Here is a 23,450-nt window from a genome sequence, read left to right as displayed (position 1 = left end):
TTAGTTAAACAATCCTGTTTCTCTTAAGGTTGAGTGGTATTCCCTTGTATACATATGTCATATTTAAAAAGCTGGCCATGCATAGGTGGACACTTAAGCCTTACCTCAGCTTGAGAATATTGCTGCAGTGGACATGGAGTATGGCTAGCTTTCGACATGTTGATTTCAGTTCTTTTGAGTATACACACAGTAATGGGATTGCTTGATCATAAGATAATTCTGTTTTTGTTGTTTTGAGGAATCTTTGTGGAAGTACTGCATACATTAAGTGATAAATTATCATGAGACTTGAACAAGTTAACAAATGTTAGGAATTAAGATTACAGTCTGGCACCTGGTAAATGTGTGTTAACCTTCACTATTATTTTTTTAAACTTTTAAAAATTTTATGTGCTTTGGTGTTTTGCCTGCATGTATGTCTGTGTAAAGTTGTTGGATCTCCTATAACTTGAGTTATAGACAGTTGTGAGCTGCTATGTGGGTGCTGGGAATTGAACCTGCGTCTTTTGGAAGAGCAGCCAGTGTTCTAAACCTCTGAGCCACCTCTCCAGCCCCAAGGGTCACTATTTTTGTGGCTTTGTTACTAGATGTTTCCCTGGCCATAAAAGATTTTCTTATAGACTCTTCCTAGAGTATTAGTGTCAGTCTCTGAGACTCACCAACCATTTGTGGGATCAATATCCGCTGCAGGATGGACTGTCTACTGAAAGGAGTTGGCTAACATTCAGCTCTGCACCACAGAGAGCCTATAGTACGGCACTACTGCAGCTGAGCCCATTGAATGTATTTCAAATAAGCATATGAATAGAAAACGAGTAGGGGAAAACTCGTGGATGGGTGGACTTGTTCAAGAGCAAGAGTACAAAATAAAAAATGTGAACTAACTATTGTCTATTCTGACAACAAAAAGAAACAAAATCAACTAATCAGGCAGGTGTTATTTACAGTGTGGACTGGAAAAGCCAGGCATGTTGGCTCACACCTGTGATCATAGCAGAAGGACCACTAAGAGTTGGAGGGCAGCCTGGGTTAAGAGTGAGACTGTCTCAAAAAATAAAAAGTAAACAGCCTGGAGAAATGGCTCAGTGCTTAAAAGCATGTGCTGGTCTCCCAGAGGACCCAAGATCAGTGCCCAGCAACCAAGGTGGGGTTGACGGCTGCCGCTAGTTCTAGCTCCAGATGATCCAACTCCCTCTTCTGGCCTAAAAAGGTACCACACACATGTACAGAGATACAGACATACATACACACACAATAAAATTGTTCTTTTTTAAAATGGAAAAAGGAAAGGAATGTGAACTATTTCCCAGGAAAGCATTGATGGTAATGCTTACTGAGCATGCTCTCTGCCAGGCGTTCTGCCAGGAAGGTGGTAAGCATTAACCATCCCAGCTAACCGATGAGTAACGGGAGGTCAGTGAGTTGTCCCACACTGTACAATGTAGAAGTGATAGATTTAGCCAGGATTGAACTGTGAGCAATCAAATCCAGAGCTCCAGGTTCTGAACCTTCACCACAGACATCTCCCTTCACCATCCTGTATACATGTTAATTTTTTTTTTTATAGATTTTTAAATCCATTTAAGGCTCAGTGTGGGTCTGGGGATACAAAGGCAAGATAAGGCCAGTTTGGTCCACATAGCAAGGTCTTGTCAGAAAAGAGGCAAGTGGAGGCATCTTACCTAAAAATAGTAGACGCAATTATGTGAGTCAATGAAGTCATTAACTCGGAGCATGTTTTCAGCTTGTTCATCTTCACTGTTGGGTATGCAGTAGATACTCTTTCTTCTTCTTCACTATGACAGCAACATCATTTTTCAGCTTCTGTAAGCTGGATTCAAGCAGGTCTTCCAAATCTTTGAGCATCAGTGACTGTTGGTGCACAAAAGGTCGAAGCATTTCATCATCTTCCTAAAAATTAAATGAAAGAAAAAAATGACAGATTTCATATGACTAGAATAAAAATATTTAGTACATGTGGATGAGGTGTCCAGTAAATGTTCCCACGTGGCTAAAGAAGTGCATTGGACCATTTTGAGCAGTCAGTACCCAGAGCAGGCACTTGAGGAAGGCCATTTGAATCTACCAAGAGTAGATGAGATCATCCGTAATTTCAGATTGGAATGTTCTGTGTTCTTTCAGTACTATAGACATTGAGACTTGCACAAGAACTCCCAGATGTAGGGGTTTGCTGATTTATTCCCTGCCCAGTGGAAGCAAGTACCACTGAGAAGGGATTCCAGAGTCCAGTGAGCATCAGCAGAGGGCAGGGTGGGGAACACAGGTGACTTAGCACCTGTTTGGGCTCCAGTTTGCTTCCTGGATTGTCAATAGATTCCTGCCTGTTCAGATCCTTTGCCAATTATTTCTCCCAATGAATTTCCCATGTTTCTTTTCCCTATTTCAAAGGTAATCATTTATATATTTTGAACTCTAATAGTTGATGATATTTATGGGTTAGCATTCAGGAAGTTTTAGATTTTAGGGCCTTTTGGCTTTTTGAGTGAGACATGTTCATCCAGTTAAAATCCATGAAAATATCCCAAAATCAAAGAACCCTGAAACATTTTAGATAAGGGATAGTCAACCTATGATATGAGTTGGTTTGTACTTATTCTTGTGTGTCTAGTGGGGAGGAAGGTGTTCACAGGTGTGCCTGGGAGAGCCTGGAGTCCATCTCAGTTGTTCATAAGGAGCAGTCCACCTTGATTTTTTTTTTTTTTGAGGCGGATCTCTGTCATGAAGCCCACTGAATAGGCTAGGCTGACTGGCTGGCGAGCTCCAGGGATCCCCTGCCTGCCTTTCCCTAGGACTGGGATTTTACACACTCCCGCCATGCTTGGCTTTTTATATATGGTTCTTGGAGTTAAACTCAGGCCCTCCTGCTTGTGCTGCAGGCATTTTACCAGCAGAACCACCTTCCCAGCCCTGAGTGCTTACCATTAACTTTATTTATGGGGCCTGTCTGAGTTAGGGTTTGTATTGCTGTGAAGAGACACCATGACCACAGCATCTCTTAGAAAGGAAAACATTTAATTGTGGCTGGCTTACAGTTGTAGAAGTTTAGTCCATTATCATGGCAGGAAACAGAGGCATACAGGCAGACATGGTGCTAGAGAAGGAGTTGAATTCTACATCTTGATCCACAGACATCAGAAGTAAAATGAGACGCACTTCCTCCAACAAGGCCACACCTACTCCCACAAGGCCACGCCTCCTAATAGTGCCACTCTTGTTGCAGGATATTTGATCACACAGTGAACCCTGAGATTGCATTATTTACTGAAAAAGCCTTCAAAGCTTTGGTGTGACTCAGTCCTAGCACACACCTTTAATCCAAGAGTTTTCTGTTTGAATATTGTAAACAGGATTAATTAAAGTCAACCATACGTCAAGAAGTGGGGCAAGCAACTAGTTGATAGGAAAATAATCATAGAGAGTATGAGGAAGTCAGGAGGATGGAGAAAGAGACACACACAGGAAGTAGAAGGGAAGAACAACCAGTTGGAGTTTTGTTTGAGACAGCATAGGAGAAAGGTCTTCAGAGGAGGAAGGTCAGCTGGGTGCTTGCTCTGCCTCTCTGAGCTAGCAGGCTTTTACCCCAGCATCTGGCTCCCAAGTCTTTATTGGTAAAAATCAAATGATTGAGATTTTGTTAAAAACAACATTTGGCACCAAATGTGGGGCATGACCACATGGACAGAGAAATCATGTTAGCTGTGGACAAACTGAGAAGCCATCTGGTTTGGTAAGACTGGGAAGTACTCAAGGAGAGAGTTAAGTAATATTAAAAGGAAAAATCTTGCGTTAAGGATGGGAAATATCATAATTCAGGGTGTTAGGGTCCTGTATAGTGCTACTTCAAATGGCATGAAAATAGAAAATGAAAAGATAGATGATTTAACAGAGATTGACATAATACCAATTATAATTACTATCAGTCTGGTAATTCATATTTTATCCTTAATAGTCATGGTGGGGGTTTTTTTGTGCCAACTATGAAAAGTGGATTGATAAGATACATGCCTTAGAAAGAGTTATAAATGAAAATAAGAAAAATACTCAGACACAGACAGAGGAATTTAGAGAACTACCAAGCTACCACATGATGAAACTGAAGAGGAGTAACCCAAAGTTGTTAGAAAACCAACCTTAATTTATTTAGTTACTATGCAAGAACTGCCAGCAGATGATATACACCCCCAAGGTTATCAGGAAGTTAAATGGAGTCCTATAGAAATATTAGATTTGAGGAGATTTAAGGAAGCAGTCATTTCATATGGTATGCATTCACTCTATGTGAAGCAGATATTAAATTCATGGGCAACAGAATTATCCCTCAAGACTGGAAAGATTTGGCAACAGCAATATTGGAAGCTGGTCCTCAGTTAATAATGGCAAACCTGGTGGAAAGAGGAAGCTAGGGCCATAGAACAGTGAACTAGGGCTAGAGGTGTTAATACTTCCCAAGATCAGCTTCTAAGTGAAGGTCAATATGCTGAGTTACAAAGGCAACTTGAGTTTGATGTCACACCATGGCACTATATTGTTTAGCAGCTTTAAATGCTTGGGCCGAGGTTGAAGAATCAGAAAAGAGGTCTGAGTCATTTACTAAAAATTATACAAGGCCCAAAAGAAGCCTTCACTGATTTTTTTCAAAGATTGACTTCAGCTGTAAATAGAATACTATCAGATCCAGAAGTCAGACAAGTATTAATTGAATCTTTGGCTTTTGAAAATGCTAATTCAGAATGCAAATGGATGATTAGGCCTTTAAAGGCAAGATTGGCACCAATAGATAAATGGATTAAAAATATGGATGGTATTGGATCTCACATTTATGATGCTACTCTGATAGGACAAGTAATTTCTAAAAGTTTTAAGAAAAATCAAAATGTTAGATGTTTTAATTACGGTAAACAAGGTCATTTCAAAAGAGACTGTAGACAGGGCATTCCTAGAAACAATGCTTTTTCTAGGAATAATCCAAACAGAAAGCCCCTTACCTTCTAGAATATGCAGAAGGTGTGGCAAAGTATGGCATTGGACCAATGAATGCAGATCAACAAGGGAGAGGCAAGGTAACCCTTTGCCATTGGGAAATGCCCTAAGGTGCCTCTAGCAGGCCCAGATATCAAATTTGATTTAATCATTCCCTGTCAATATCAGAGAAACTCATCCACAGACCAATTAAAAGATTTAATGCCTGTTATTAAAAACAGCCCTGCTCTGGATGTAATCAAGGACAGAACAGCTTCAGTAGATAAAAAATTCAAGAGACTAGGAAACAAATATTTTGGCAACTGGATAAATGATTAGAGACCAAAGCTAAAAATACAAATAAATGGCATTAGAATGGAAGGTTTAGTGGACACAGGGGAAGATATAACAATAGTGTCACCAAAATCTTGGCATCCAGATCGGCCTCTTCAGGAGGTAAATATTCAGCTTCTAGGGAGGGGGACTTCATCTCAGATAAAAAAGTAAAAGATGGATCAAGTATATATTGGGCCAGAAGGACAAATAGGAAAATTAAAGCCACATGGAGCTAATATAGCCATGAATTTATGGGGACATGATTTCTTACAGCAATGGAAAACACAGATTAACATTCCTCCAGTCTCAGAAACAAACCATAAAATAAAGAATGCTTCCAAGAAAATATTAAAAGGTATTATCAAGAGCAGTCACAGACTGTTCAGGTTGTACATAAGCAGGACACAACAGCTGCTGATCTTTCAAAGGAACCAAGAGCCCTATCTTTAAAATGGTTGACTGACAAACCTGTCTGGGTGGGACAATAGCTTTTGACATTAGAAAAATGACAGGCCTTAGACTAAATGGTACAGGAGCAGCTAAATTCTCAACATATTGAAGAGTCAAAAAGTCCTTGGAATTCTCTTGTATTTGTCATTAAAAAGAAATCTGGAAAATGGGGAATGTTAACAGATTTAAGAGCCATAAATAATGTGATCCAGTCAATGGGCTCTTTACAGCCTGGAATTCCCTTGCCTTCTTTGTTACCTAAGGGATGGTCTACTATAGAAACTGATTTAAAGGACTGCTTTTTTTTTTTTTACTATACTTTTACAAGAACAATATAGAGAAAAATTTGCCTTCACAGTGCCTACTTATAATAATCTCAATATGTTAAGAGGTATCACTGGGTATGAGGACTGGAGAGATGGCTCAGTGGTTAAGACCATTGACTGCTCTTCTAGGGGACCAGGGTTTCAATTCTCAACACCCACATGGCAGTTCACAACTGCCTGTAACTTCTGTTCCAAGCCTCCAACACAGACATACACGCAGGCAAAACACCAATGCACACAAATAAAAAATAAATAAACTGAAATAAAAGGTATCACTGGAAAGTTCTTCCACAGGTAAGAACTTTGTGTTACTGTTTTATTAAATAGCCCCACCTTGTGTCAATATTTTGTACAACAGCCATTAGAACTAATTCATAAATAGTTTCCTCAATCTAAAATTTATCATTATAAAAATGGTATCTTACTGGCTGATTCAGACTCAGACATCTTAGAAAAAAATGTTTGATGAAGTAAAGAAAATTTTGTTTTGGTAGGGATTACAAACTGCCCCTGAAAAAAAATATGAAGAGGAGATTCTATCAATTATCTAGGATACCAGATAGGTTTACAGAAAATTGAACCACAGAAAGTACAAATCAGAAGATATCAATTACAAACTTTTAATGATTTTCAAAAATTGCTGGGAGATATTAACTGGCTGTGGCCCACAATTGGATTAACTCCTCAAGAGCTATGTAATTTATTACAAACCTTACAAGGTGATAAGGACTTAGAGAGTCGAAGAAAATTGTCAGCTGAGACTGAGAGAGAATTGGCTTTGGTAGAAAAGAAATTATGGAGTGTAGATGTGGATCATTTGGATCCAGAGCTTGATTGCATTTTGGTTATTGTGTCTTCACTCATTCTCCCACAGGAGATTGCAGAGAGAAGACAATATCTTAGAAGGGATATTTTTAGCACACAACAGAGTAAAAAATTAAAGACCTATGTAGAAAAGGTTTCTGAATTGATTCTGAAAGGAAAATTGAGACTTCATCAATTAGCAGTAACAGACCCATCAGAAATTGTGGTACCTTTTACTAATGCTGACATTGCCTCATTATGGGCAGAAAATGAACACTGGTAAAGAGATTGCAGTAATTTTTTGGGAGAGATTAACAAAAAATATCTGAAAAGCAACAGACTTCAGTTTATAAAAGAACTAATTGGATTCTCCCTCATACAGTACAAGGGACACTGATTTCTGGAGCCCCTATATTCTATACTGATGCAAATAAATCAGGAAAGTCAGGTTATAGGTCAAGAAAAATAAGTAAAGTGGCTCAAAGCCCGTATGATTCATTTCAAAAATCAGCTGTATGTCATTCTTATGGTAGTATTAGATTTTCCTGAATCTCTTAAAATAGTTACTGACTCTCAATATGCAGAAAGGATTGTTTTACATACTGAAGGCACTGAACTTATTCTGAATGATGCAGAATTAACTTTGCTATTTATTCAACTAAAACAAGTAACCAGAAATAGAAACCATCCATTGTATATAACACGTATCAGATCTCGTACAGGCCTACCAGGCCCTCCAGCACAAGGTAATAATGAAATGTATCAGCCATTAATAGGAAATATGTGAACAGCCTCAGAATTTCATAAGAAACACCATGTTAATAACAAAGATTTGAAGAAAGGTTTTTTTTTTCTATCACTTGGCAACAAGCCAAGGAAATTATAAAGAAATGTTGTACTTGTTCTTTGTATAATCAAACTCCACTACCTGCAGGAAGTAACCCAAAAGGCATCTAAAGAAATGAAATTTGGCAAATGGACATGTTTCATTTTGCAGAGTTTGGAAAATTAAAGTATGTGCATCATACTATAGATACATACACAGGCTTTCAATGGGCAACTGCTTTAAGTCCTGAAAAGGCTGATTCTGTAATTACACAGTTATTGGAAGGTATGGCTATTATGGGGCTACTTGTACAAATTAAGACTGAAAATGCTTCAGCGTATGTCTCTTAGTAAAAATGAAACAGTTTTTTGCATATTACAACATAAATCATATTACAGGTATACCACGAATTCCTACAGGACAAGCAGTTATAGAAAAATCTAATCACACTTTAAAAGATATGCTTAATAAACAAAAAGGGGCAATAAAGACCTTCAGAGATAGTGTACTGGCTGATTTTGTGTGTTAACTTGACACAAACTAGAGTCATAAGAGAGGAAGGAGCCTCAGTTGAGGAAATGCCTCCACGAGATTCAGCTGTAAGGCATTTTCTCAATTAGTGATCAGTGGTGGAGAGCTTAGCTCATTGTAGGTGATGTCATCCCTAGGCTGGTGGTCCTGAAAGCAGGCTGAGCAAGCCATGGGAAGCAAGCCAGCAAGCAGCCACCCCTCCATGGCCTCTGCACCAGCTCCTGCCGCAGGGACCCCACCTTGTTTGAATTCCAGTCCTGACTTCCTTCAGTGATGAACAGCAATGCTGAAGTGTAAGCCAAATAAACCCTTTCTTCCCCAATTTGCCTTTTGGTCATGGTGTTTCGTTGAAGCAATAGAAACCCTAAATGAGACAGATAGATTACACAGTACTTTATTAACTTTAAATTTTTAAATGCTAATGAGCAATAGGTTTTCTGTATTGCAATAATAGGTTTCTCTGTCAATGCAGTAGGCCAGATCAAGCCAAACTGAAAAAATAAAAGAACAGGTTTATTTGAGCAAAGCAACTCCTGGGTGAGTTCTCCAGCCCCAGAGATAGAGGCAGGAGAAGTCACATGCCCGAACTAAAGCAGGGAGCTTATATAGCCTGTAGGTGAGGGATGATGATGTGTCCACCACAATCTGGGGTTGTGCCCAAGTATGGTCAAAAGCTGAGCACTTCAGGCAGGGACTTGGGTTGCTGGCAAGTTCAGGGGAGGAGCTGCCGTAGCCACCAAAAATGCCGAACTGGGCTTTTTGGTGCCTTTTCTTGGAGATTCTCCGAGATGGTGGGGTTTGGAGAGAGAGAGAGGAATGGGGCTTTCTGGATCATGCAGGGGCAAGCTGGAAGTTCCAACTGAACAATGAGAAAGGAACAGCACCTGTGGAAAGACATTGGATAGTAGGAAAAAACTTCTGAATTAAATCAGCCTATATGTTTTAAAGATGTGTTGACCTCAGAATGGAAACAGGGATATGTGTTACATTGGGAAAGAGGGTTTTGCCTTTGTTTCCACAGAAGAAAAGCTGTGTATACCATCAAGACTGATAAAGATTAGATTCAAACAGGAGAGACCTCTTGATTAGGAGAGGTGATAGTTCATCAGACAGCTTGGTCATTCAGTCCAAACTAACTTATAAAGACTAACAAATGCCTTTCTTTTGATCAGGCATGAAAGAATAAAAATAAAAAATAATATTTTTGAATGATAATTTACCAAAGGCACACTTGCTTTACTACATGAAATGAAAAATAGGTTTTCTTAAACTATGTGTCTTATTTCCATGTTAAGATGTTAGAGTGTAAATTGCCATGTGGCCCACGCTATCTTGGACATCACATTTTTTTTGAGTTTTCTTCTGAAATAAAAAAAGATAATTTTATTGTTTGGTATTAAAAACCAAGTTAAGATATTTAAAATGTTTTAAGTAAATTCAAAGGGTTACAACAGTTCAAACTTGTTTTCTAAGTCTCTCAGAGTTGGCTTGATTTGGAGCTAAGATAAAATATTTGAGCAGGGCAGTAGTAGCCCATGTCTTTAATCCCATCAGAGACAGGTAGACCTCTATAAATTAGTTGTTTTCTAAATTCTAGAGTTAGAGTAAGCAAGGTGGTGGTGGTGCATGCCTTTAATCCCACCACCCAGGGACAAAATTCAGATACAGCTTCTAACCGGTATGGTTGCACACTAGAGAAATTACATGCCACATTTACAGGTCTATAGAAACCCTCCACAGGGTTCCCAGAAAGGCAGCTCATTTCCAATGGAGACAGGAACAAACTGCAGCTTTTGCAGCTGCCGGTAAGCCCTTCTTGGTTCTGACCAGTGCTGAACCAGATGATGCCCTAATTATGGATATCATATTTATTGGTGAATTGACAACTGGGGACTCTTCATAACGCATAAAGAAGTCCACCAACTTTTGTCTGTTGGCTTCCATGGCAAACACTTTCCATTTACAGAGAATAAATATTCTCTCTTTGAGAAACAAATCGGGACATTTTATGAAGCATGGAAAACCTTATACTTAGTCATTGACAACCACCCTATGGTCATAAAAGTGTCCCTTACTATGATGGATTGGATCTGTTCAAAGACAGAGTCTTCACAGGCTTAGCCATGAAAGGTATTACTATGGACATGGTACCTATCTGAATCCCTTTGTGACCAGGATGTGGTAGCAAAGGGGTCTGTGCCTTCCCGCACTGAGGCAATAGCCCAGTTGCTCATAATTCCCCATCCTACACTGATCACCCCTCCCCCCAGAAAGAAGAGGCGCCATTGCACAGTGAGGACCGACGAGATGGTCGCAGCATTTGGCTGGCACAGGTCTACTGATGGCTCACCAGTCACTGACGGAACCAAAACTAAGCAGAAAGCCGCGGCCTGTAGACAAGGGGATGGAATGACTATCACTGAGGAAGCACAACCAGATCAGCACAACACACAGAAGTAACAGCAGCACTGGTGGCTGTCAGACAAACAGCCAAGGAAGGCAAAAGGGAAGTCTGTATCTTCCCCGATTCGTGGCGCGTGTGCAATGGTCATCAAAATGGAAAGCCACTCACTGGCAGATAAATGGCAAAGATACCTGGCCATGGGAGGCATGAATGGAAATGGCGAAACAACCTAGCAAAGACATGAAGTTGTACGTAGCTCATACAAGCAAGGCAGACAAAACATCTGAAAACAATGAAACAGTGGATAAATCATGTTTAATGAAGACTAGAATATTAAAATTCGCCAGGGAACAAGTTCAGAATAAATCAGCAAGAATGATAGATTACACATTCAAAATATATTCAAAAAATAAGGGGAAATGGAGAACAAAATTAGACCAGGACAAGCCTATGAGGATAACTACTATAAGGAATCTATAGCCAGGTGGTGGTTCACACCTTTAATCCCAGTACTTGGGAGGCAGAGGCAGGCACATAAGAATTACAGTGATTTAAATTTATAAGCTGCTTGCAAAAGACAGGCCGAAATTCAAAGTGAATGTCCTTTGTGATCTAAAAATAAATACACTTTAACCTTGAATTTATATGTAAAGAGAAAGGGGAATACAGGCATATCTATCCACACATACTAAGGTATATTTAGTTTCAAAATTTCAAAAGAATTTTTTAATTGAAAGATAATACTTTTTTTTATTGCCAGAAAACATTTTGCTGAGGGCTGGAAAGATGGCTCAGAGGTTAAGAGCACTGACTGCTCTTCCAGAGGTCCTGAGTTCAATTCCCAGCAACCACATGGTGGCTTACAACCACCTATAATGAGATCTGGTGCCCTCTTCTGACCTGCAGACAAGCATGCAGACAGAACACTTTATACATAATAAATAAATCTTTTTAAAAAATGCTCTAGGAAAGATATAACTTGCCAAAAAAGCAACTCCCAGCGTTAGGGTTAGGGCAGGATTTTGCTTTTATCTTTCCAGGAGAATACAAGCATCCAACTAAGGAATCTGGAAACCACTGGCAAGTGAAACATCTGAAGAAAAAGGATGGATCATCAAGAGAAAATGCCCCAAGGAAAAGAGTAAATTGGCCTAATGGTCTCGCCCACCTTCAGCAGGGTAGAAGGGCCTAAATCTTCCCAAATGCTTGTTTCTGCTGCACTCTACAGACGTAAGTGGCAAATGGTCCTTGTGGTCCCAATTCAATTAAAAATTAGAGCTGACTTTGGGGTTGGAGTGTTGCTCCCTTCTTCTCGAAATACAAGCATGCTTGTTAAAGGAAAACCCAAAATCTCTGTCTCATCAGAAAAATCACCGGGTATGGGACAGAGGAAAACAAAAAATAAGGGGCTATTCTATTGCCACCAATCTCATAATCTTTTGGGTTTCATTTGACTCTCTAAAACTTTTCTTAAGGCATAAATATTGTCTCAAAATCTATAAGATTATTATGTATATTTATAAACTTTCTGTCGTGATAGTAGTGGTTATACAGAGTACTAACTAATTCTAGAAATAAGCTTCATCTAGCTTCCTGTATGTGTTTTCAGGTTTGAGTCTGAAGCAGGTGACTAGGAACTAAGTTTGTATATCCTTGATATGCTTAATAGATTGTGGTCCTCAAACCTTTTGGAGATCTGCTAAATATGGCATTTAAAACGTTTATGTTTTCTGCAACAAACCATGACCATTCCTAACAGTAACCTTTAAGGTCTCCAATAAGATGATGGGGCCTCCAACAATGAATCCACCTGGGTTGTGGTAATGCCAGTAAATGGACAAACACCACCCCAAGATCAGATTTGGACTACAAACTACTCAAGACATTCAGATCACTGAGTTCATATGAGACGGACACAAACATTGTACAGAGCTTTGAACTCAGAAATACTTAATCCTAAGACTGCCAAATACAACCAAGCTGGACATTGTGGAAAGCTTGGCAGAAATAGCTTCATTTTTGTAGTTTCACCGTGTTAGAGTTAAAAACCTTCCCTTTTTATTTAGACAAAAAGGGGGAAATGTTTCAGGATATTTGATCACACTGTGAACTCTGAGATTGCATTATTTACTGGAAAAACCTGTTTCTAGCTGTGGTGTGGCTCAGCCCTAGCACACACCTTTAACCCAAGAACTTTCTGCTTGAATATTGTAAACAGGATTAAATAAAGTCAACCACAGGTCAAGAGGTGAGGCAGGCAACCAGTTGACAGGAAAAGTGAGCACAAGATTATTAAGAAAAAAGCAGAGAGAGTAAGAGGGAGTCAGGAGAAAGGAGAGAGAGACTCACACAGGAGGCAGGAGGGAGGGACAACTTGTTGGAGGAGTTTTGTTTGAGACAGTGTGGGAGAAAGGTCCTTTTTGGGGGGATATTAGTGAAGGAGAAAGGTCAGCTGGGTGCTTGCTCTGCCTCTCTGAGCTAGCAGGCTTTCACCCCAGCATTTGGCTCCAGAGTCTTTTGGTAAAATCAAATGATTGAGATTTTGTTAAGAACAACACACTCGAAGGGCGGCAGGGCACACGCCTTTAATCTCAGCACTTGGGAGGCAGAGCCAAGAGGATCTCTGTGAGTTCGAGGCCAGCCTGGGCTACAGAGTGAGATCCAGGACAGGCACCAAAACTACATGGAGAAATCCCATCTCGAAAAACAGAAAAACAAACAAACAAACAAAAAAACCCACAACGCACACTCCCTATGAGCCTATGGGGGCCAGTTACATTCAAACCACCACAGGGCCTTTCTCCAGCCAGGACTTCCCTCATATTGTCGCCCAGGTCTAGTTAAGCAGGGTCAGGCCTCAGCGCCTTCCTCTCAGGCACTCTTGCTCGCCCATAAGCAGCTGCCAGCCTGGTCTTCACGACAAATTCTTTGTCTTCCTGGGAGCTCTGCCCCTTGATGCAGACCTGAACAACAGTGTCTTCTCAGTGTGGGTGTGTGAGAACTGGGTCAGTCAGTGTAAAGTGCTCAGCACTTGTATTTTCTGCCTCACAGTGCTGACTAAAACCAGAATTTGCAGGAGTGGATCAGCCAGAACCCTTGGCTTTTTTCCCTTGTTTGAAAAGCAATGCTGTCAATCTTTGGTCATGGAGTCCTCTGCCTGCCTCACAGTTCCCTGATGAGACTGAGGACGACTGTCCATTTGATTTCTAGTTTGCCAAGAGTTTGTTGCTGTTGTTTGAGACAGGGTTTCTCTGTGTAGCCCTGGCTGTTCTGGAACTCACTCTGTAGACCAGGCTGGCCTCGAACTCACAGAGATCGGCCTGCCTCTGCCTCCCGGGTGCTGGGATTAAAGCATGCACCACCACCACCTGACAAAAATTTTTATCTTAATAGGATGTCCAGGCTTTTTTTTTTTTCACATTCTGCATCTATTGAAGTAATCAAATTATTCTTCTCCTGTAATCTTTAACATTTTTTTAGTTTTTATTTATTTTGTGTGCATGTGTATGCATGTGTATTCATGTGTGTGCATGTGTATACATATATGTGCATGTGTATGCATGTGTGTGCATGTGTATGCATACACACGGAGGTGCAGCATGTAGAGGTCAGAGGACAACTTGTCAAAGTCTGTTTTCTCCTTCCACCTTATGGATCACTGGGAAGAATCAGGTTGTCCGCTTTGGTGGCAAGTGCCTCTGCATGCTGAGCCATCTTGCTGGCCCTCTCCTAGAATCTCTGTTTTAAAAGATGCATTTGTGGGAGCTGGAGAGATGGCTCAGAGGTTAAGAGCACTGGCTGCTCTTCCAGAGGTCCTGAGTTTGATTCCCAGCAACCACACATGGTGGCTCACAACCATCCGTAATGAGATCTAGTGTCCTCTTCTGGCCTGCAGGCATACATGCTGGCAGGACACTGTTAATAATAATAATAATAATAATAATAATAATAATAATAATAATAATAAAAACTTTTTTAAATTAAAAAAGATGCATTCGTTTTGATTTTCTGTATATAGGTGTTTGGCCTGCATATGTGTGTACCACATGCGCACCTGATGCCTGTAGAGGCCAGAAGATGGCATTTGATCTCTTGGAACTGGGATTACAATCGACTGTGAGCCACAGTGCATGTACCAGGATTCAAACCCAGGTCCTCTGCAAGAGTAGTTAGTGCTCTTAACCGCTGAGCCATCTCCAGCCCCTCCTAAAATCTTACTAAATTATACTTGTCTTCACACTAATGAATCAGACTTGTAAAGCGAGTGACTGTCCTGTAGTGGTCACAGCTGCCTGCACTAAGATAGGAGGGGCCAAAGCAAAGGTAGAGGGCGTTCCAAGAGCGCGGCAAGCACCTTACTGACCACCATCTTCCCGATCCAGGACCCACACTTTAAAGCACCAAATGTTCATCCCCTCACACGCAAGCACACACACACACACACACACACACACACACACACACACGCATGCACACACATGCACACAAGCGTGTGTGCATACACACATGAGCACACACGCATGCACACACACACACACACGTGCATGCACACACACACACGCACGCACACACGCATATGCACACAAGCGCGCGTGCACACACACACAAGCACACACGCATGCACACACACACATGCACACACGCGCGCGCGCATGCGCACGCACACACACACACACACATCGCTGTACCAGCCATCAAATCTGTAGGTTTAATGGCGTTGTTTGCGTGTGGCGGGGAGGCTGGGTACTCACCGGAGGCCTGCACTGCCTCAGTCTGAGGAGCTGTCCTCTGGCCACGCTCATGCCTTGATAGAATACCTTCAGAGCTCTGGCCAGCTGTGCGTCACAGCTGGCTTGCTGAGCACACATCTGTGTAGCCTCTCTGGCTGCAGGCAGCTGTGCCCTCACCCCAGCTCTCTTTGGATCATCTGGCCTCTGGGCTAGGGCACAAAAAAAAAAAAAGTATTTTTCATCTATATCCAAGCATTTCTGTGTCTATTTATTTGGTTTTTCAGGACATGGTTTCTCTGTGTAGTTCTAGCTGTCCTGAAACTCACTCAAACGTAGAGATCCAGCTGTCTCGACTCTAGGATTAGAGTGTGTGTGCCACCAGGCCCGGCTCTGGTGACATTTTATATCTTCATATCAGCATATTGCTTTGGACCCACTCAAAGAAATCTTACAGGGCAAAAGGAAAAAAAGGGTTCTGGTATTTTGTTTATGGTGTAAGATATGAATTAACTCATTAAGATTTCCTGTTCTTCTGGAGCTGGAGGCATTGCTTAGCAGTTAAGAGCACTGGCTACTCTTCCAGAGGACCCAGGTTCGATTCCAAGTACCCACATGGCAGCTCACAACTGTCTGTAGCTCCAGTTCCCGGGGACTTATCTGATGCCCTCTGCTGGCCTCTGGACACACACTCAGGCACACATACACACACATAAAAATAAATAATTTTTTTTTTTATTAATTGCTATTCTAGACAAACGGCACATCCCAAACATGGGAGTTGGGAATGAGATGACCACTCACCATAGTGGTACCGTCTCTCACCCTGTTGAGCAGAACCAGTTTTTTCCAGTGATGCCTTGAGAGACACGTTTTCTTCTCTGAGGGCTCTGTTAACACCTCTGAGCAGCTCCGTCTCCTGCTCTAACTTGAGCAGCGTCTGATAAATTTCTGGCACCTGGTTTGACATGATCTACAGAAGACATGTCAACTCAGCTTTTGTGGAATTACCTGCATAGCATTCCAGGCTAGTGGTTCATACTACGTCATATAAACAAGGATGGAATAGGGAGGCAGGGAGAGGTTTAAACCCCTCAGGACACACAGAAAGGCCCAAAAAACACTTTCGTTGAAGGGATGATTCTTAAGGGGCTGTCACCAAGATTGTTCCGCCCCCTTGTGATCTGCCACATGTACACACCTGGTTCACATTCTTCACACTGGACAATTTCTTGGTATCTACCATGATGTGGCCTTCACCTGGGAGCAGGATGTCCAGTTGAGAGACGCCTAACTCGGCACAGCCTTCTGCCGGGTGGGAAAGGCCAGAAATGAAAGAATTCTCAGCTAGAGACCCCAGTGAGCTGAGGTGAACCCGGGGCCTGGCAGATGATGCTCACCCACTGCTCCACAGCCCGGGGCCTCCCTCTGTTCCCTCTGCAGCATTAGACCTGGTTGGACAACACACTGTAGGGAAGAAGGAGCAAACGAAGTACCTTGGAGGCCCCACAAATCAACGATAAGCGCATTCGTCAGTAAGTACTCCAGAAACTCTCGAGATGCGCTCAAGGCTACGATGTGGACGGTCTCTTCAATTCGGGGATTCACGCTTTTTGTCCACACAGGCTTGGTATACAGAGTGTTTGGGAGATCATAAACTTTGTACCTGAAGCAAGAATATAAAACATAATTGACAACTAGAAGGGGCATATCTGAGGAAAATCATCAGATGAGCCACAGAACTACAGTGCAGTTAGATGAGAAGCGGCCCTGTAATCGAGCCCTGTGGCTTCTGCCTCCAACGCTGTTGTTCAGCATGAACATCATTACCGTAGAGCTGGGAAGTCCACAGGGAAGAGGGGTTTGAATCACTCTTTAGATTCTCTTTGGATGCTCTAAAGTGTGAGTTTCCTTGGGAGGTGTTAGGTTTTTACTTTTTCTTTGGTTTTTTTTTTTTTTTGAGACAGGGTTTCTCTGTGTAATAGCCCTGGCTGTCCTGGAACTCACTCTGTAGACCAGACTGGCTTTGAACTCACAGAGATCCACCTGCCTCTGCCTCCCGAGTGCTGGATTAAAGGCGTGCGCCACCACTGCCCGGCTTCATTTTCCACTTCTTAAAGCATCCCTTTCGTTACCTTCATCCTTTGAACTTAATGAATTTAACCTTTCTGGTTGTGTCTGCACTATCAGAATATATTACTTAAATCACAGTTTTGGAGGATATTTTTTGTGACAATTAAAATGTCTCATCCTGCTGCTTTAATCATGTAAGACACTAAGCAGTCATCCTAGTAATGTGGAGGGCCATGTGGCTTCTCTACCTGATGGAGAAAGTAGCCATTTTGCAGTTGAGCAAAGAGAAACTCTTAAGAGAATTTTATGATAAACTCATCTTGTAAAAGAAATAAGGCCCCTCCCACCAGGAGCCGCATCGGTAGTGTGTGCAAGTTTTGTGCAGTGCAGACCCGTACCCCATCTGAATGCCCCGGTTTGCATCTTCCTTTAGCCATTTGACACCAAGACACCCGACGATGTGAATCTGGAAGTCAATCCTCTTGCCCAGTAGCTCCAGCGGGTCAATAACCATGTCCTCTTCACTGTGTGCCCTACAGACAAGAGTTGAACATCAGTCTCTGGATTAGGCTGGACCCAGGCTTGTTAGCACTCAAATGTCATGGGAATGAAAGAGTCCTTAAGAGATAGACAGAGATGGATGATTGCCCTGAAGGAAGGGTGTGCTGTGGGATGGTCTGTATGTCAAGTGTGTTGCTAATTGGTCAATAAATAAATCACTGATTGGCCAGTGGCCAGGGAGGAAGTATAGGCGGGACAAGGAGGAGAATAAAGCTGGGAAGTGGAAAGCTGAGTCAGAGACACTGCCAGCCACCATGATGACAAACAGCATGTAAAAATGACGGTAAGCCACGAGCCATGTGGCAAGGTATAGATTTATAGAAATGGATTAATTTAAGATATAAGAACAGTTAGCAAGAAGTCTGCCACGGCCATACAGTTTGTAACCAATATAAGTCTCTGTGTTTACTTGGTCAGGTCTGAGCGGCTGTGGGACTTGCAGGTGAGAGATTTGTCCTGACTGTGGGCCAGGCAGGAAAACTCTAGCTACAGGGGTGGGTGGTAATATCTGTTGTAGAATACATTCACTGGAGAGCCGGTTCTGCATGGTGCTTATGGGAGAAACATCATCTCTAAGAGCTCACAGCCCAGAACAGAGTACAGACATCTTCATGCAGTGAATGTGTGTGGGTACGGTGCTAAACTCACATGGAAGACAAGTTGGTCCCACTGGGGAGGAGGAAAGACCTCAGATGCTGCAGCCTAATTTGTCATCTACCTTGGTGAGTCATTCCTAGTCCAGAGTCAACGTGATCCCTCCAGCCTCAGAAATCAATTGGGACAGCTTTCTAACTGGGGACCTCTCTTATGTCAACCATGTCCACAAAGTCTGAAACTTACACACAGAATGTCATGTTGTTAATTTTCAAAGTGACCACTGGGCAGCCTCGGTAGACAGTGTAGACAGGTGACTAGCTAGTAGTCTGAAGTCCCTATAGACACTGTTTTTGACCTTTTGGACCCAGAACTCTGAGGTTCTCCTACTCCCTTTTCAAGTGAGTTTCCTCTTCATGAAGACAAAAGGTCACACTGGATGTTTGTACCCAGCCTAGGACTCCTGCCAGCCTCTGTGCTTAGGACTGCTAAAATACTTTTACATAAACATCCTAAGGCCTAAAATAAAAATAAATAATAAAACAGGAGTTCAGAGACAGCACAGAAGGAGTCCAGACACCTAGCCCTCCCTTCAAGCCAAGGAGCAAAGTTCTGGCCTCTGCCAAGAACGGAGATGTGTGAGCAGAAACCGACTTTCTGCTCTGGCTCTGATGCCTGCCATGTGTGGCAGGTGGAGTGCCAGGAGCAGGCTGTGGTGAGCATGGCCACAGCACAGGCTTCTTTCCCGGGTGGTCCCTCATGGAACCAACCCAGGGCTTTGGGTCATAGTTCAGCATTCCTCACTCCATCTGCTGCTTTGTGGGATGTCCTCCTCATTCCTCAGTTCCCCAGGGCAATGCTGGGCTGTCTCTAATGCTGGACATTTGACAAGAATCATATTCAACGAGGCCAAACCATAAATGAGCTCATTCACTTCTCATGGGTAACCCCTTAAGGGACCAAGCTGACCTCCCTCTCCTTCATAAGCACTCGGGCTCCTTCAAACCATCTGGGAAGGGCCTGAGACTCACCATCCCTCCGGGGAGCAGGGTGTGATGCGGATGTGCAGTACTGACTCCTGCAGCCCGTCACAGTTCAGAACCTCCACCTGCTCCTCCAGCATCATGCAGTAAGCCAGGGACTGCAGCCAGATGTGTGCCGAGCCCAAGTGGACAACCTCCACAGGGTCCCAGAAAGGGTCGTCTTCCTGAGCCACCTGGCTGGCTTCCCTCTCTAGAAAGCGCTGGTAAAGTTCCTCCATCAGGAATTTCCGATTGATAAACTTGGCCTTTGACCAAATCCATACCTGGGGAGGCAAAGGGGGTCACCCAGCATCTCAGCTACTTTTCTGTTTCTGGGAAGAGACATCATGACCGTGGCGACTTGTAAAAGAACATATTCAACTGGGGGCTTGCTTACAATGTCAGAGGGTTGGTCCATGATCATCATGGAGGGGAGGTTGGCAGCAGGAAGGTAGGCATGGCCCTGAGCAGTAGCTGGGAGCTTTACATCCTGATTCACAAGTTGGAGGCAGAGACAGACAGACAGACAGACACAGACTGGGCCTGACATGAACGCTTGGTAACATACCTCCTCCAACAAGGAGACACCTAATACTTCCCAAAACAGTTCCACCAACTGGAATCTAAACATGCAAATATATGAGCTTCGAGGGGCCATTATTATTCAAATCACCAGACCATGTATTGTTTCATTTGCTGCTTAAACAACCTAGCTCTCTTTTTTCCAATCTGTTCCTCCTCATGGGTGGAGTTTGGGGAAGACCACATACTACTCTCATCAAACTTAACTTTTTAAGGCCCTTCCAGACACCCTATTTAAAGTGATGGAAATGGAGCCTAAGAGAAAATGTATGGCTGATTAAAGACAGAGAGGCCATGAACCAAGGTACACTGGTGGTGTCTAGAAGTTGGAAAAAGCAAGGAAATACACTTAACCACTGATTTTCCACAGAACAACATCACCCAGCAAGACCTGTGTGGGACTAACAGCCTACAGAGAGCTAAGTTTATAACCTTGGGTCATTTAACAAGTGACAGTTTGTTATAGACAACAGATGATCAATACAGGACGACTGGTCTACAGAAAAGCCAAGGGGCTCCACAGCAGATGCACAGCCACGTGCTGGGGGGACAACCCCTTCCGCCTAAGCACACAGGTACGTTAGCTCATTTCTCAGAAGCCCACAAAGGGCTTCTACTCTTGTTCAGTGAGAAACAGGTCCAGGACAGGAGTGGCTGTCCTCTCACTGGGCAAGGGCAGGGCCTCTTCCAACGCCTGCTATGGAGAGAAACTTAAGCTGCAATCTATGGAAATCCAGCTGGAAATTTGACTGAAAATGTCCCATCAGAAGTGTTATGGCGGGCTGGAGAGATGGCTCAGCGGTTAAGAGCACTGGCTGCTCTTCCAAAGGTTCTGGGTTCAATTCCCAGCAACCACATGGTGGCTCACAACCATCTGTAATGAGATCTGATGCCCTCTTCTGGCATGCAGGCAGAACACTGTAGACATAATAAATAAATGAATCTTTAAAAAAAAAAATGTTATGGTATCAAACCAACAAGCCCTTCTCTGGGCAACTAAAATAAGAACAGAAGCCAGTGGATAAGGTCTTGTCTCCAGGAATGTCACCTTCAGTGGTACAGTTGAAGGATAAACACAGATTTTTCTGTCTCTCTGGCCTCGAGGCATGTAAGGAAGCACCATCCAGAGATGTATGTTTCTGTCTTATGCACACAGAGAGACAAAGTCACCTTTTCCATCTGGGGAAACTTCCAGGTGGTTTTGTTTGTTTGTTTGTTTTTGTTTTTCGAGACAGGTCTCTCTGTGTATTCCTGCTAGCTGTCCTGGAACTCACTATATAGATCAGGCTAGCCTCAGGGATCCACCTGCCTCTGCCTTCGGAGTGATGGGATTAAAGGTGTACACCACCACCTTGGATCTCTGAGTTGGAGGCCAGCCTGGTCTACAGGCAGGGCTACACAGAGAAACCCTGTCTCAAAAAAAAAAAAAAAAAAAAAAAAAGAATCAGGTTGTAGGCAGGTCTGTAGAGCATTTCTTCATTAGTGATTGACACAGGAGAACAGAGCGCAGCATGGTTGGAGGGACCACCGTGGGGTGGTGGTCCCGTGTTCTCTAAGAAAGCAGGCTGAGTGGACCATGAGGAGCAAGCCAGTAAGCAGCTCCCCTCCATGGCCTCCAGGTTCCTGCCCTGCTTGACTTCCTGCCCTCACTGCTTTCAGTGATAAACCCTACATGGAGGGAGTGAAATCAACCCTTTCCTCCCCAGGTCGCCTTTGGTGATGGTGTTTCACCACAGCAGGAGTAACCCAACTAAGTGCACGGTCACTAGAAAAGGTCCTAGGAACTGGCACTATGAAAGACCAGGACACACGACAAAGGGTCCCCAGACTCAGCTCCTACTCAGACAACATCTGGGTTTTTGTCTAGGTCTCCTGGATGCAGCTGACCAAAATCCCGTGGACTTTGGAGGCTTTCCAAGGAGATTCCTGCCTGCCCACTGATGGGGGTCTTACCTCGTGAGTCCTCGGCTTGGTCACCTTCACCATGACCTCTTTCTGGAGGTCGTAGCCCCTGGAATCTGACGATGCCAAATTCTTCACCTTCAATTCCATTTTAAGCCCCTGGGAAAGAAGCATTTCGCCAAACAACACCTAGCTCATATTCCTTTTGCGTTCTTCCCATTCTGCCCAGCCTCGGGCTCTGTAAAAGGACACAGCCCGGCTCTTCTTGCTCCTCAGAGTTCCTGCCAACCCAAATAGCCAAGGGCCAGCATTTCCCAGTGGGATCCTGGAACTAACACTTGTACTTCCTAAGTCGGTTAATTCCCTTTCAAGGCTCCTGCTGACTGGGATCCTGTGTCACCAGGAGCTAACCTCAGTCCAGGTCCCCTCTGTGGCATATATCAGCCACTGAGGTGCTGGAGAGGTGACGGGGACATCGGAGGTGGTCTATTACGGTCCGGGAGGCCAGTGGCTCTGATAAGTAAGGCAGATGCTCAGCTGGCTGGGAAGGCCTGAGGATTAGTCTAATTCTGTCACTAGCTCTCAGTGCCATGGTGGGAAAAGTCCCATCCTTCCCTAGACCTCAGGCCTTTGGGGACCTGACCCATGTGGGGTGAAAGGTCACCTTCTCTAGCTCCTCACTCATCTGGTTTGCTTCCACAACCAGCGGCAGGAGTTTGATGTAGTCCTGGAACACAGCTAAGACACTGGGCTCGGCTTGGCCATCTCCAGGGCTCCCAGTACCTAAACAGAGTCACGGAGGAAGTGAGTCTGTTGCTTGTTCTGATACTTTCAGCTTTCACAGACACACACTCAGATGTTCACTCAGAGTTGCTCATCACCACCTCGAAATCTTGGCTCTCCTAGTTCTTGATTTCGAGGCCCTCAGTCCAATGTGGTTCTGGACCGTCCAGGAGGAGGGTCAAAGGGAGTAGAAGCGAATGGGCCAGGGGAGGGGCTAGGGTTTGGTGCTGAATCCTCGGTGGTGCAGCAAGTAATCTTTTCTTCCTTCAGTTGTGTCTGGATGCTATGGAGGAAGGGTCATAGCGACTATGGGAGTCCCCAGCCCCCTTTCCAGACTTGGAGGAGTACTGCCTTGTGTAGGGACCTGTTTGCTCTTTAGAGACTCCCTGCCCATGGGTCACACGGTACCGATGCCTCAGAACGTCCCACTAGGCTGCCTTGAGAACCCGCTGTCATCACTGGGATCTGGGTGCTTCAGCCCAGGGCCCGAGGTTTGATGAACTTCCTGTCATCACTGTCCCTGTGCTGGGAGGGCATTCTACACAATCA

General features: G+C 43.4%; 1 protein-coding gene across 1 annotated transcript in view; it reads right to left on the bottom strand.

The window, feature by feature from the left end:
- Window positions 1-1,593: 1,593 nt before the first annotated feature.
- The window catches only part of LOC131925287 (kinesin-like protein KIF28), a gene marked incomplete at its 5' end in the record, with an annotated part of 46,792 nt that continues 24,935 nt past the window's right edge, over window positions 1,594-23,450 (bottom strand). The window contains 9 exons of the mRNA XM_059280581.1: window positions 1,594-1,911; window positions 15,409-15,596; window positions 16,210-16,357; window positions 16,586-16,692; window positions 16,881-17,050; window positions 17,856-17,990; window positions 19,644-19,918; window positions 22,170-22,277; window positions 22,783-22,901. Of these exons, the coding sequence (XP_059136564.1) occupies window positions 1,756-1,911; window positions 15,409-15,596; window positions 16,210-16,357; window positions 16,586-16,692; window positions 16,881-17,050; window positions 17,856-17,990; window positions 19,644-19,918; window positions 22,170-22,277; window positions 22,783-22,901 (1,406 nt within the window). The remainder of the gene's footprint in view (window positions 1,912-15,408; window positions 15,597-16,209; window positions 16,358-16,585; window positions 16,693-16,880; window positions 17,051-17,855; window positions 17,991-19,643; window positions 19,919-22,169; window positions 22,278-22,782; window positions 22,902-23,450) is intronic.

Source organism: Peromyscus eremicus, chromosome 15, assembly GCF_949786415.1.
Source record: "Peromyscus eremicus chromosome 15, PerEre_H2_v1, whole genome shotgun sequence".
NCBI lineage: Eukaryota > Metazoa > Chordata > Mammalia > Rodentia > Cricetidae > Peromyscus > Peromyscus eremicus.
This window is presented reverse-complemented; position numbering and strand designations above follow the sequence as displayed.